This window comes from Castanea sativa, chromosome 9, assembly GCF_040712315.1.
Source record: "Castanea sativa cultivar Marrone di Chiusa Pesio chromosome 9, ASM4071231v1".
Classification (NCBI taxonomy): domain Eukaryota; kingdom Viridiplantae; phylum Streptophyta; class Magnoliopsida; order Fagales; family Fagaceae; genus Castanea; species Castanea sativa.
In genome coordinates this window covers 10,861,821-10,876,897 of record NC_134021.1, presented here as the reverse complement: position 1 = coordinate 10,876,897, position 15,077 = coordinate 10,861,821, and the positions used below count along the sequence as shown (strand labels likewise).

Genomic DNA, 15,077 nt, shown 5'->3' with positions numbered 1-15,077 from the left:
ATAAATCTTATGAGAATAAGATCTCTTGTCAAAATTGAATATCTCTACACATCTATGATATATATAAAATTAAATTAAATTTTGGCATTTTAGATGATATACTCATATACTCTTATTATTCCTCCATGCTATTGGAATTCATGTACGTTTCAAAAAAAAAAAAAAAAAATTCATGTAGAATTTACTATTTATAATGATGATACTCCATGCTTAAAAAACTTTAAAAATACACTTATAATTTCAAGTCATTCTTTTAAACAAATTAAAATGAATTATATTCATGTTAATTCAACCTAACATGTTTATTAGATAGGTTTTTCATTCCTTCCTTCACTTCCAAGAAGGTCCCCAACATATTGACTCACTGAGTCAATGGAAATCCAACGTAATTTGAAACTTTAAAGTGTTTCATAGAAATTTTTTTTTTTTTTTGTTATGAACTTGTCAAATAATTATTGATAATCAAATTCCCAACAAATTGTGCAAGAGATATTAATAAAACCTAAATAAATAAAACTTTTAATTAACAAATTTGTATCTCAAAAATTAAAACAATGGTATCTTATAAAAAGTTAAAAAACTAACAATTAAATGTTATTAAAAAAAAATCTCACTACAAATATCACCTTGGCCGCAAAATTTATTGTTGACCTTGACAGAGAGAGAGGGCTAGTTTTTGAAAAGAAAATAATAAAATGTGTTTTGCAAAGCAAAAATATATCTTATATTGAGTTTCCAGCTAACTGAATACTAAGATATCAAGAGCTTGCAACTCAATTGGTCCTCTGGCAGGAGGTGTCATACAAAAAAGAATGGCTACATTTACAACATTTTTACAATATTTTCATTACAAATCATAGGTGGTTAGTTGTTATTGGTTCAAATTTGAACCTACTACTGAGATTATTTTTTTGCTCCAATAATAAAAACTAGTAACAACCTGTTACCTATAATTTGTTGTAAAAATATTATAGACATACCATTTTTGCATAAAAAATAATGGTATTTCTTAAGGAATTGTTAGCAAAATTTTGGAGGGAGGAGTTGTACTCTATAACCAAACCGACTTTAACAGCCCAATAAGCCCAAGCCCAAAATACAATCGGGTCAGGTCAAGCTTAGCAGCCGCACAGAGATAAACCCTAGAAGCCTATATAGTACTGCTATAAAACCCTTGCCATTTTCACTCTCTCCGTTTCTCTATACAGAGTGTAGAGAGGCAGAGAGAGAAAGATGCAGATATTCGTGAAAACCCTAACAGGGAAAACCATAACTCTCGAGGTCGAGAGCAGCGACACAATCGACAATGTCAAAGCTAAAATCCAAGACAAAGAAGGTATTGTATAATCAAACTTAGCTTTCTCTTTCACTTTTTCACAATCAGAAAATGACTGATATGTTATCTCTTTTTGAGCAGGGATTCCACCGGATCAGCAGCGTTTAATCTTTGCTGGAAAGCAGCTTGAAGATGGCCGAACCTTAGCTGACTATAACATTCAGAAAGGTCTCTCTTTCTCTCTCTCAAAATTACTCTTTTTGTTTTTATTGGGTGTAAAGTGAGTTTCAGGATTGTTGAATTTGAATTTGTTTGTTGTCTTTGTTATTCAGAGTCGACATTGCATCTTGTGCTGAGACTTCGTGGTGGGATCATAGAGCCTTCTTTGATGGCTTTGGCTCGCAAATACAATCAGGACAAGATGATTTGCCGCAAGTATGTATTTTTTTATACTTTGTGTTTTTGCAGTCATAGCATTTTATCATTTGGGTGTCGGAATTTGTGATTTTCTGAATGATTTCGTTTGTGGGTATTGACCCAATTAGTGGATAAACTAGTTTATGTTGTTTAATTTGGCTGTATTGGTAATGAAATGTTGTTTTCAATGTCAAATTTTATTTTTGATTGATTGCTCTTTGATTGATTGATTGGTTTGTTTTGTTATGTTGACGGGACAATAACTAGCCTCTTCTGCTGTTAAAGTGCAAAAATGGTTAAACTTGCTCCCAATATTGATTTCCATTCTTCTACTTTGTCAGCTGGACTCATTATTACGCCAGTTGATTTTCATGAATGGTACATAATATATTTGGCGTAAGAAGAATTTAAAATCTGCATAATGCTTGCTTCTTCTTTGTTTAGATAAATAGTGAAATGAAATTGGATGGAAAGTGCAGGTGATGCTTGTTTGAACTAGTCACTCTCACTTGTTATTTTGAAGGGCGTTGTTAAGTTAATAGTTCACTTAATAATAAAACATCTCCTCTCACTACAGAATTAACTTATTGTGATCACTGTATGATTCAAAGTCTGAGCATGTCCTAACGATTTGGAATCTTGATCCAAAGCCTGGGTGTTCAAAGAAGTAGCCAATGGTTATGTTCTTTTACTGATGGGACATACTTGGCCTCTTTTGATATCCATTTTCCAGCTTTGTCAGCAGGACTTGAGCAAAAGCAAGCATAGTAGCTAAACTGCATTCCATTACTTGCAGTTGATATTCATGGGTGGGACCTCATAATTTCCTTTTAGAATATAAGGGTGACATGTTGTTGTTGTCTAGACTATGTTGGGAGAGATTCAATGTGAGAGACAATTAGATCTTGGTGGTTGGGTGTGGTTAACTATTTGTATGTTCTTATGTTTGCGGGACAATAACTAGCCACTTCTGCTGTTAAAGTGCAAAAATGGTTAAACTTGCTCCCAATATTGATTTCCATTCTTCTACTTTGTTAGCTGGACTCATTATTACACCAGTTGATTTTCATGAATGGTACATAATACATTTGACATAAAGAATCATTGAAAACCTGATGCTGCTTAATTCTTGATTCTTCTTTATTTGGATAAATAGCGAAGGAAAATTGGATGGAATGTGCCGGTGATGCTAGTTTGCACTGACCACTCTCACTTTTTATTTAGAAGGCTTTGTTAAAGTTCACTTAACAATAAAACATTTCTTCTCTTACTACAGAATTAACTTGTTGTGATCATTGTATGATCTAAAGTTTGAGCTTTTCCTAACAATTTGGAATCTTAAGCTAGTTTTCTTCTCTCTTGACCATGACTTTATATGTGTCTTGGAATATTGATTTGAATTGAGAGGTACATTTCTCTGTGTTCAAAGAAATTGACAATGGTTATATAAGTTCTTTTACTGATGGGACATACCTGATATTTAGCCTCTTTTTATGTTGAAGTACACATGAGGTTGTGCCTTTTCCCAATATTAATTTCCCCTTTTCAAATTTGTCAGCTGGACTTGAGCAAAAGCAAGCATATGAGCTAATCGGCTTAACATTACTTGCTGTTGATTTTCATGGGTGGAACATCATAATTTCCTTTTAGAATATAAGGATGGCATGTCGTTGTTGTCTAGACTACTTTTTTGATAGATTCAACGTGAATGGCAATTAGATCCAGGTGTTTGGGTGTGGTTAGAGGTGTGTTTATTGTAACAAACTCTTCTAGGTATTAATTTTTATTCCAGTGGCAGAGCTGTTTTTAAAAATTTTTTCTTCACTTTTTTCTCTGATATGTTTTGTTCATATACTGATGGGACAATAACTTAGCCACTTCTGCTGTTAAAGTGCTGAACTGGTTATTCTTGCTCCCAATATTGATTTCCATTCATTTACTTTGTCAGCTGGACTCATTATTTCAGTTGATTTTCATGGGTGGTACATAGTATATTTGTCATAAGAATCATTGAAAATTGCCCATGAGGTGATCCTTCAGAATGCTTGAGAGTGAGAAGAGAATACAGGCTATCAGCCTTCCGGTGGAGATGTGTCTAGGATCATATGTATTTTGTAAGAACCACTCCCAAATCTTGATCAAAATTTACCTTAAATGCGATTTGTTTCTTGTTTATTGCTTTAATTCTCTCAAAACCAACTCTACTGGACTTAGAATGTTCTCATTGTTGGGATCGTTATATGTTCTAAAGTTTTTTCATCCCCGACTAACAATTTTTAGGATCTTAACCAATATAATTATCTCTATCATGATTGTGACTCTGTTATTAGGATTATTATTATTATTTTTTTGATGACATAGGAGAACTTCACTCAAATTAGTTGCACGTTGCAAAGCATACTGTACAACAATCCTCACTGTTAATCAAACTCCTACGGGCAACTGACCCCACTTGCTAGAACTAGTTACCGGGTAATCCAGGGGCTTTTCACCCCTATCGGGCTAAGCAGTTTATCCTCATGCCCAGGAGGCTGTTATTAGGATTATTTGGGTGTTTCAATATTTTAAATCCTAATAGTTTCAGCTCATTATCATTTTTTATATTTCTTCAATGGTGATAAAAGCTGATATAATGCTATGCACTGTATAAATTTATTTTTAACCTTTTGATGGGTTCAATAATTTTAGTGTTCTTCACTGGAGCTATGAACTTTTGATTGTTCTGATTGTTATATGATCTAAAGTTTGAACTTACCCAACTTACAATTTAGGATCTTAACCTAGATGATTTTCCCCATCACTATTGTGCCTGTTTAATGTGGTTTTTCAATTGTTTGTCCTACATCAGAATAATATCAAGTTTTATATTTTTTTCACTGTTGATAAACACTATTCTAATTTTATGAACTTTATAAACTGGTGATGGGTTCACCTCTCTTGAACCCTACGGAAGTGGTAGCTTTGTGCAATGGGTGAGACATTTCTGTTTTTGAGGTGTTCATGTATCTTTAGTTTTCTACTGGTGGGACTATAAGTTGAACCCTCTATTGCTGTTTACTTTTAAATGCAAAGGAGGGCATCCTAGCTCCCTATAATAATTTCCATTTTTTCAACTTTTTCAGCTGTACTTTTCACTACAGTTGATTTGATGTGTGGTATATCTCCTGTATATGACTATCTTCTGGGTGATTGCTTACATTTATTCTGTAAGCAGCATGCTCACTGCACATGATAAGTTATTACAATATAGGGAGAGGTGCTAATTGGAAGGAGAACAAGAGGAGGTAGAGGGGAAAGTGTTTCATAGAGAAGGGGGAAAGAAAGTTAGTTGAGTGGTAGAGGAGCACTCATGGATTTTTGTGTTGGATTATTAATTTTTTCTATAGAAGTTTTGAAGTGATGCTGATATTTTACCTTTTATTCATTTTTCAATATTTTAGTAATAGGATTTTCAAGTAATCATTATCTTTTCAATTTTTGATGTGTTAGATGTTATGCACGTCTGCACCCAAGGGCTGTAAACTGCCGGAAAAAGAAGTGTGGCCATAGCAATCAGGTACCTTTTAGTTGTTTAACAATTGTCATCTGTACATTCCAGTAGTAATTTGCTGTGTAATTCTTGACAGCTTAACATCTATGGCTTACAAAATTGTAATCCTATTTTTACCTAATTGCAGTTGAGGCCAAAGAAGAAGATTAAGTAGACTCTGGACCATTATTGCGTTTAATGCCTCAGATTGTAATTGAAATTTTGATATTAGAACCAAGATATCCAGTATGTGGTTTATATCATAATGGATTTTTTTTCCTATTGATATTAATGAATGTATTCCAATTTTGATATCACAAATATTATGATGATTCTTTTTAGTTATCAGATTCAAGATAATGTTGGAAAGGTTTTCTTAATTGCTTCATAGGACAAACGGTCTTATTTATTTATTTGAAAAATTTTCCTCTTTTGCGTCCAATCCATCTGAGATAGATGTTTGTTGGATAGAATTTATTGCTGAAAACTGAAAACACTGTAGTAAAATAATTTTTAAATGTAGTAAAATAATTTTTAAATGTGTGAATAGTGATGCGAGACTTATTTTTAATAAAAAATTGATGAAAAAGTATATAAACAGTGCACGCACAGTATGCGCACTGTGCATATGTCCCCCGCAGCTGCAGCAGAAACCAAAAAAAGAAAAAAAAAAAGAAAAGAAAAGCAAAACGTGAAAACATAGCAAATATAATCTCTATCCAAACGCCACCTTAGTTGAACATGTTGTACTAGTTCACCTTAGTTCCAGTCTTCCAGATACTACAATGAGTTTGGCTTTCTGAATTGTGTAAAATATTGAAGAAAGTCCTTGCAAGTAACTATTGATTGTTTGAGCAATAATTATTTTTTCCTATTATTGACATTATCTATATATTTGGTATATGGATAATGTCTTGCACACAATATGTTGTGAGGGAGATATATACGCAGGATACACAATTACACGAGATACTTCTCCAAATTCATGTACAGCTCTATAACTTTTATGTTTAGCCGAAAATTACAGATATAGCTATAGGCATCTTCCAAATGCAGCAAAGGATCCAATATTGGATTGCATGTTTGAAATTCCTACACCATGCACACCTTCGTCCAACATCTTGCGTCACCTTCTCGAATTCATTGCTCCTCATGCCACAGACACTCGAAGGTGTGGTTTGTTTCCTTTAGGCTTTGGTATAGCCCATCTCACTTTATGAGCCGAACCACTCACCTTTCGGCCATTAGACAGTTATTCAAACCTCCATTCATAAACAAGTGATCTCTACTTTCCACCTTTGAAAGTACACATCAGACGCCTTAATACCCCCATGCTGCAAGTGCAGAAGTCTATCCTTTGTAGCATCTTTAAGGAATGTTTTCTGCAAATCAAATCAAAGTACACCATGGAACGTCGACCTTACAAGATCTTAGAGCTTTTTCTTAGAGCTTTGCATGTTGCATTGCAAGAATATGGCTGATTTGGGGACGGCAGAACTGTCCTTATCTTCAATTGGGACTTCAAATAACTTTTATTGGACGTAAGCCAACATTTCAGACCTTGCTGGAAGGAAGCACTGGCTGAATTTGATCTGAAAACCCTACCTTAATTTTCTATGGCCTTACATTGCCAGCATGGCAAAAGGTATTCGGTATCAAAGGAAAATAACAAAAAAGACATATATTGTTGTAACGTTGTCCTTGCATTTGGGCTCATATCGGATTCAAGATGAAGCTATTTTTTGAACTTCCAACAGGACCAAGGATTCGGAACCACCGGAGTAAAGTACTTCATTTCTTTTCTTTTTGGCTGAATAGGCATACAAACTGTTTTTTTTCTTCTTGTTTATAGGCTTTTGGTAAGAATCATGATAAATTATTAATTGTTCAAAAAGTTTAAACTATCTAAAAAATGGTAAATCTAATAACTTAGTATTTTAACACTAATTTTCTCGAGTATAAACGAGTCCTAACATATAAATTATTATTTTTAAAGAAGAGGTAGAACGGATATACAATTCAAATTTTAAGATACTAAGAAATTGTTATAGTTAGAGCATTAGACACCCCCTCCCCCCAAATTGCTATTTTAGCAATACCCGCTTAAATTGAGCCTTATTTGGGTGTGTATTGCTAAAAAAATTTAGTAACCATAAACAATAAGTTTGTATATATATATATATATTTTCTCTCTCTTCTCAGATTTATCTACTAAACTCTCTCTCCTCTCCTTGGTTTGATGTGATTTTCGGTGGCTGTTCATGGTTGTGGTGGTGGGCTGTGATTGCTGTGGGTTGGTTATGTTAGGGAGAAGAGAGACACTGGATTGAAGAGAGGCACTGGCAGTCATGAGTAAGAGAAGAGAGTGAAAAAAATATTTTAAAAATGAATAGTGTTAAATGTGATTATAAAAATAAAAACCGACACGTTGTGTGAGTCGAAATAAATAGTAATTTTTTTTTTCGTTGCTATAAAATAGATTTTTTTTTTTACCATCTAGAATGCTCAGGCTCAATATTCTAAAAGATCACAACCAAGATTATTGTGTCTACGAACACATAGCTAGGGTGTACTATTGCCCGACTACCTGTATATGTAGACTATTAATGATTCTATCGAATGATAGCTATGCATGTTTGGGGAAATCATTCACCTTCAGACTTGTGAGGCCCACAAGTAAAGTTAATGCCATTATTGTGCGAGGTGGTTCTAGTGTCACAATTTGTCCACGTAGTTGGTAAAGGAGTGATAGTGGGTCTATGTGAAAACACTCTTTCACTAATCACAACTCGTCACATGGGCAAGTTGTGGCACTAGACTTTATCTTATTGTGCAGGTACACCTTCAGACTTGTGAAACCCACAGTCATTTATTTATGATAGCCTATTGTATGATTTTCCCTATTATACATGAGAAAATAATCAAATACAATCATTGAAAATAGGTTTTATTTATTTTGAGAAAATTTTAATGGGGAATTGAAAACACTACCATAACAGTTAATAAATTACTTTTACATTTTTCTATAAAAATTTTTCTAAAATAATTTACTAATGTCTGTCCTAAGGGAATACGTTAATAAAATCCTTGAAAATATAGTAATATATTGTATTTGAAATAAAAAAATTTAATAAAAAAATATACAATTTTTGCCATAACTTTTTATGTGATAAAAAAACAAAAAATTTTAGGTTTATGTGAAAGTAATAAAATGTCAGTTACAATTTTTCTAAAAAAATTGTGACAAAAGTTATGAATTTGTTCGTTGTAGGAAGAATTCACATGAAAATACAGTCTTTTGTATTATTTTTTTTGTTGTGCATGTGAAAATACAGTAATATTGTGCATGTTAAATGCCTACTATACATTACTAACTTCCTGGGAAAAACCAATGCCAGTAGAGTCACATAATAGGAGAAAATACACTATTATCGTGTATGTTTCCTCCCTTTACATAAATGTGAATTCTATAATTTTTACACGTGTGGAGTTTACCTCCATGTAAGAGAGAAAATACATGCGAATGCATGGTATACCTGTTCCACATAATAGCCATCATAATGTGTTAACATAGCTGGTTGCGGTTACTCAAAGGAGTTCGCCGACACCATAAGAGATTAGGTACATTTTCGTAAAGTGCATGTATCTGCCGACATGAATAAAGTGGAAAGGAATTCAGACATGGTTGCTCTCTCAAGCTCCGTTACTTTATAATGAGAAAGGCAATCTTTTCAACTAATATATATATATATATATATATATATATATATTGGTAAAGTTTCAACTAAAATATTGCTTCTGCCCAAAGAATGTTTACTGTTTTGGGAAGTAGGTGAAGCTGAATGATAAACTTTTGACTCATTGTCATTCATTGAAAAAGAAAATATCAGTTTTTATAACGCAATAATGTGGTTGAATTATGTGAAAGATATCAAGACGACAAGACCTAATGCCTCACGAAATGCTTATACATTGCTGCCGTCCAAGGCCACCAGATGAGTCACATACTAACCATCTCCCGCAGTCCAAGGCCACCAGATGACTAGTTGCGGTACCTTAATGGCCTGTTTGGATGTTTAAAAATGGAGGGAGAGTAGAGTAGAGGGAAGGGGAGTAATTTAATTACCTTGTTTGAGAGTTTTTTAAGGAAGAAGAGGGAGGGGTTTGAAGGGGTTTCAACTACCTCCAACCCCTCATTTTTAATTCCTCTAAATTGGAGAGATTTGGAGAGAGTAGAGCACATAAAATTATTGATAAAGTAAATTACCTAATTTACCCTTGTTATATTTATAAAATTACAATGTTAAAAACAAGGAGAATGGCTAATTACTCCCTTTCCTCTTACTAATTATAAAAACATCCAAACAAGGTGGAGGGTAATCATTCTCCTCTACTCTCCTCCCCACTACTCCCCTCCCCTCTACTCCCCTCTACTCTCCTCCCTCTCTAAACTCCCAAACAGGCTATAAAGGAATTGGCTGATGACAACACCTTTGTCGTCTCTCAAGTCTCAAGTTCCATTACTTTCATCGGCTTAAAGTAAAACTGAAGGAAACAAATCTTCGGATTTTTCTGAATTAACACAATTTTGCTCACATTTTCCTCAGTTAGCATATTTTTCAAATTATTTAAGAAATTAGCATCTTCAGTCTCTTAGACTTGAGTTTAAACATTGATGAGGATAATTTTCAATTGAACAAGACATGGGGGTGCCGAACCTTTCTAACACTAAAGGGGGATAACTCACCCCAATGGGGGGATGACCAACCCATAGGCCGATAGGTCAGGTAGCCCCTGATCCCGACGACCCATCCCCCTAGGGTTGGCTTGCATGGGGCCCACTCACACATCCTAACTTGGGGATTACTTGCACATCATGACCAAAAACCCTACCACGCAATCAGATCTTCCATATATGGAAAGGTGATTCCACGTATCTTGGGACCCTTCTCTCTACAAGGAAATTCCCCTATATCAAGGGATTCGTGGCGGTTCCCTACCACTATATAAACCGTAAACCTTACCTTTCTTAAGGTATGCAAATTCTCTTTGAAGCTTGCACTCTTGAGTTCTTGGAGATTCTTTTGTCACTGACTTAACTTTCGGAGGGTCTTTGGCCGGTATCCCACCGGTCCTCTTTGATTGGTTCTCCTCTTTTGTTCTTTAGGTACACCCATTGGCGCATGTGTGGACGATCAACTCACTAGTGATTTTTGTGCATCATCAAACATGAAACCTGAGTTCCAAGTTTTGGCATAGTTGACTTGAAAATGTTAGCAAAATTGTGTTAATTTGCAAAAAAATCCCCAAATCTTGTCATTTTATTTGATCTAACAACTTAACAAAGTACAAAGTTTTGCATTTGGATCTCCACTTTGTATCCCACACCTCCCACTCAATAATTTATATTTATTTCATGTTTGATGTGCTCATTTTTATATCATAATTATAATAACTATGAGTATGTTTAGCATTAGTTTTTAGTTTTTATCTTTTATGTACAACATTTTAAAACTTTACTTTTTTCTCACTTTTGTTTTTTCAAATTTTCTCATTTTTATCACTTTTTTCAAGATACAAGTACACTTTAGCATAATTTCAATAAAAACTTTGAAGCAAAAGTTAGATAAGTTATTTCAAACAGACACAGATTGTTATCTCTTTTATATGTCAAAATTCATTTGTGCATGCATCACAATATTGAATGCAAGATTTTGGAAGGAATTCAATTTGATAATAACATAGACCAAGCAAAAACAACAAAATAAAATTGAATGAAAAAATTGTGCTTCGAGCGAGATGAATTAAATTTGATCAACTTATTCTTTCATTTGAATATTTAGCAGACATTTTAGGAGAAGAGTGTATTTGATGTTGTCAAGATTCTACAAAGAAAGATAGAAAGGATCATGACAGAAGCAAGGATCAAGTGAAGAAGAAGACTCCCAAGTTTGCTGCTTAAACGACAATACATATACTATGTACACTGTGTTAGTTTTATTTTTATACTACATGTAGCTTTGCATCCCTTGTGTTAGTTTTAGTGAGCACGTGGATAACACGTGTGTGATAGTTAGTTTTATTAATCAGGTTTAGAGGGAAATCTGGTAGATTAGTTAGTGATTAGTTAATCCGTTTCCCCTGTTTTCCTTTCCTTGTATATATATACACTTAGCCTCTATAATATTTGATTAAAAATGCAATATACATCTGTTTTTCTCTGTTTTCCTAATATGGTATCAGGGCAGTTTTTAGCTTTCGCTTAAATTTCTCAATTCCTTTTCTTCCCAAAAGTTAGGAATTTTCTTCCTCTTTATAATCTCGAAGCTTCATCAATGTTTTCCTCTGATCAAGCTTCTGCAATCATCACCATTAATGAATCTCATCCATTTTTCCTTCATCATGCTGAAAATCCTGATGCGATATTAGTCTCACAACCACTGATTGGAGGTGAGAATTATCCTACATGGGCGAGATCAATGGAGAGAGCTCTTAGGATCAAGAACAAGTTTTGGTTGATTGATGGATCAACTTCTTTGACTTCAACCATAGAGAAAATTCCTCTCTTGGTTCAAAGCTGGTCACGATGCAATGAAATTGTGGTTTCTTGGATTGTTAATTGTGTTTCTCCTAGAATAGCCACGAGCAGGTGTATCGTAAGACTGCTAAGGAAGTCTAGAAGAAGCTCCAGAGCATGTTTTCTTAGGGTAATGGACCTAGGGTTTATCAATTACAAAAGGATCTTGCAAGTTTTTCTCAAGGTGAGCTATCTGTGACTGAATACTTCACCAATCTTTCAATTCTATGGGATGAATTACAGATTTATGAACCTCTTCCTACATGTTCTTGTGAGAAGTGTGTGTGTCATATAAATGAGAAGATCTCAAATATTCATCACAGAGAAGTTGTTATGCAATTTTTGATGGGTCTCAATGACTCTTTCTCTCACATTCGAGGACAAATTTTGTTGATGGATCCTATTCCATCTGTTGAGAAAGTCTTCTCCTTGCTGATTCAAGATGAGAAGCAAAGATCAGTTGGGCATGGCAGCAACAATGGTCCTTTTGTGGAGTCCACAGCACTTGCAGCTAAGACCATGAATCTTGATTCCAAAACCTTCAAGAAAACTAAAGAAAAGCCTACTTGCAGCCACTGTGGATTGCGTGATCACACCTTGGAGAAGTGCTACAAACTCCATGGCTACCTTCCTGGCTAAAAGACCAAGCCAAGGGCTAATCAGGTTTCATCTTTTGATGTTGCTCAAGAGTCTGTTGCTGTTACCACTCAACAAGCATTTCCTTTTACAATAAAGCAATGTCAGAAATTGCTTGCCATGATTGGAGGGAATGATGCTCAGGCCAACACTGTTGCCATGCAAATAATGTTGCTTTCAATCAAGCTTCATGCTCTCAATCCACACCCCTAGCAAGTAATCTCAAGCACTCCATATTTTCTGCTAAGCTTGTGAATAGAACTGCCTTTGGTGTTGATACTTGGGTCATGGGTACAGGAGCAAGTGATCATATTGTCTGTTCTATTTCTCTTTTTCAGTCTTATAATACTGTTTCACATTGTGTTGTTGAATTGCCAAATGGTGAATCAGCACATGTCACTCACATTGACATTGTTAAACTTTCTAATTCTCTTATTCTTGAACATGTTCTGTGTGTTCCTTCTTTCTCATTCAATCTCTTGTCTGTCATTCAACTTACTCAAAGATTGCCTTTGTGTCTTGTGTTTTTGTCTCAATACTGTTTCATTCGAGACCTTTCATGTTGGAAGATGATTGGAATGGGTGAAGTCCATAATGGTTTGTATCTACTACAAAAGAGTACTTCCAGGACTACACCTTCTCTGTCAGATCATCTTTCCAATCACAAGTCCTTTAAGTCAGCCTTTTCCTCTTCTATTTCTTCTAAAGACATGTCAATCTTGTGGCATTTTAGGTTAGGCCATCCATCCTTGAGCAGAATGTCTGTTTTACAGAATGTTCTACCTTCTTTTTCATCCAAATGTATTGATTTTTGTACCATTTGTCCTTTGGCAAAGCAAAAGAGATTGCCTTTTCCTTCTCAAAATAATTTGTGTAATGAACCTTTTTCATTAATACATGTGGATGTTTGGGTTCCATATTCTGTTTGCACTCATGATGGTTTTAAGTTTTTCCTTACAATTGTTGATGATGCTGCCAAGTCTACTTGGGTGTACCTCATGAAAGCTAAGTCAGATGTTAAACATCTTTTAATTTCATTTTATAACATGGTTTACACCCAATTTGACACTGGTATTAAAGTAACCAGGTTAAACAATGCTTTTGAATTCTCTTCACTTGATTTTTATAATGCTCATTGCATTGTGCATCAAAAGACTTATGCCTATACACCACATCAAAATTCTGTGGTGGAAAGGAAACACCAACATCTTTTGAATGTTGCAAGGTCTCTTAAGCTCCAATTTAATCTCCCTTTTGCTTATTGGGGTGATTGCATCCTTACTGCCACATACCTCATTAATAGGCTGCTTGTTCCTTTGTTACAAAACAAGTCCCCTTTTGAACTTCTTTTCCATAAACCACCTTCATTTAATCACCTTAGAGTTTTTGGATGTTTGTGTTTTATCTCTACTTCTCCTGTTCATAGGTTGAAATTTGATTCTAGAGCACTTCCTTGTGTCTTCCTTAGTTACCCTTTCAATGTGAAAGGTTACAAAGTCCTTAATCTGCATACTAGGACAATCACTATCTCTAGAGATGTTATGTTTCATGAATCAATTTTTCCTTTCTCTTTCTTATAATTCTTTGTTATTTGAGACACCTCCATTGTCAATTCCTTTACCTGCTCCTTGTAATCCTGTTTTTGATGATTCTTTTAGTCCTAGTGCTGTTTTTGCAGACACACCTTTGAATCCAGGGACTCCTTCATCTAGTCCCTCCACCATTTTGGTTGGTTCTTTACCGATTCCCTTGCCTACTGATCCTGATTAGTCCACTTCCATGTCAGTTGATCATCCTGCTGTGTTGCCTAATCATCCCTCTTCCATGTCTGGTGATCAACCTCTTGTGTTGCCTGATCAGCCCCCTTCCTTGTCCAATTCTGATCAGCCTGTTACCCTTAGAAAATCTACTAGGGTCAGTCATAAACCAACTTATCTAGATGCTTACAAATGTAATCAAGTGTCTTCCCAGTGTCATTCAAATTCCTCTAGTACTGCCCATCCTTTGTCTTCCTACTTGTCTTCTCACAGGTTGTCCTCTAAACACTTGCACTTCTGCAATATGATTTCCTCCATTGAGGAACCTAAGTTCTATCACTAGGCAGTCACTGATCCCAAGTGGAGAAAAGTTATGGCTGCTGAGATTTCTGCCCTTGAAGCTAACCATACTTGGGTTCTCACTCCTTTGCCTTCTCATAAGAAAACTATTGGGTGTAAAAGGGTGTATAAAGTGAAATATAGTTCTGATGGGAGTGTGGAGAGATATAAGTCCAGGTTGGTTTCCAAAGGCTTCACTCAAAAGGAAGGCCTTGATTATTTGGAGACTTTTTCTCCTGTTGCAAAGTTGGTTTTTGTCAAAAGCCTCCTTGCAGTAGTTGCTGTGCAAGGATACTTTTTATGTCAGCTTGATGTAAACAATGCCTTCATGGTGATTTGAAGGAAGAGGTATATATGGACCTTCCACCAGACTTCCATAGCAAAGGGGGGGGGGGGGGGCTTGTATGCAAACTTGTCAAATCCTTGTATGGTCTGAAACAAGCTTCCAGACAGTGGTTTGCTAAGTTTTTCACTGCTCTACTCATGCTGGGTTTTACTCAATCTAGAGCAGACTACTCTTTGTTTACTAAGAAGACTTCTACCTCA

General features: G+C 35.1%; 2 protein-coding genes and 1 non-coding gene across 3 annotated transcripts; all 3 read left to right on the top strand.

The window, feature by feature from the left end:
* Nucleotides 1–1,089: 1,089 nt before the first annotated feature.
* On the top strand, nucleotides 1,090–5,591 carry LOC142610652 (ubiquitin-ribosomal protein eL40 fusion protein). Its single transcript, XM_075782527.1, has 5 exons — nucleotides 1,090–1,336; nucleotides 1,418–1,504; nucleotides 1,609–1,711; nucleotides 5,183–5,249; nucleotides 5,371–5,591. The coding sequence occupies exons 1-5, from the start codon at nucleotides 1,234–1,236 to the stop codon at nucleotides 5,395–5,397; spliced, it is 387 nt and encodes a 128-aa protein (XP_075638642.1). The 5' UTR covers nucleotides 1,090–1,233; the 3' UTR covers nucleotides 5,398–5,591.
* LOC142611475 (small nucleolar RNA snoR99) lies at nucleotides 1,978–2,079 on the top strand. The gene has a single exon (XR_012840058.1). It is a non-coding gene; the product is annotated as a small nucleolar RNA snoR99 (small nucleolar RNA).
* A 5,966-nt stretch (nucleotides 5,592–11,557) lies between the features above and the next one.
* LOC142608737 (uncharacterized) lies at nucleotides 11,558–12,438 on the top strand. Its single transcript, XM_075780422.1, has 2 exons — nucleotides 11,558–11,878; nucleotides 12,043–12,438. Exons 1-2 carry the CDS (start codon nucleotides 11,558–11,560, stop codon nucleotides 12,436–12,438), a joined length of 717 nt encoding a protein of 238 aa, XP_075636537.1.
* Nucleotides 12,439–15,077: the final 2,639 nt, after the last annotated feature.

Excerpts from the sequence above, each read along its gene's own strand:
- LOC142610652 (XM_075782527.1), top strand. The coding sequence starts at position 1,234 with ATGCAGATATTCGTGAAAACCCTAACAGGGAAAACCATAACTCTCGAG. Across the intron at positions 1,337-1,417 it reads TAAAATCCAAGACAAAGAAG|GGATTCCACCGGATCAGCAG; the intron begins GTATTGTATAAT and ends CTTTTTGAGCAG. Across the intron at positions 1,505-1,608 it reads TGACTATAACATTCAGAAAG|AGTCGACATTGCATCTTGTG; the intron begins GTCTCTCTTTCT and ends TTTGTTATTCAG.
- LOC142608737 (XM_075780422.1), top strand. The coding sequence starts at position 11,558 with ATGTTTTCCTCTGATCAAGCTTCTGCAATCATCACCATTAATGAATCT. Across the intron at positions 11,879-12,042 it reads TAGCCACGAGCAGGTGTATC|ATTTATGAACCTCTTCCTAC; the intron begins GTAAGACTGCTA and ends GATGAATTACAG.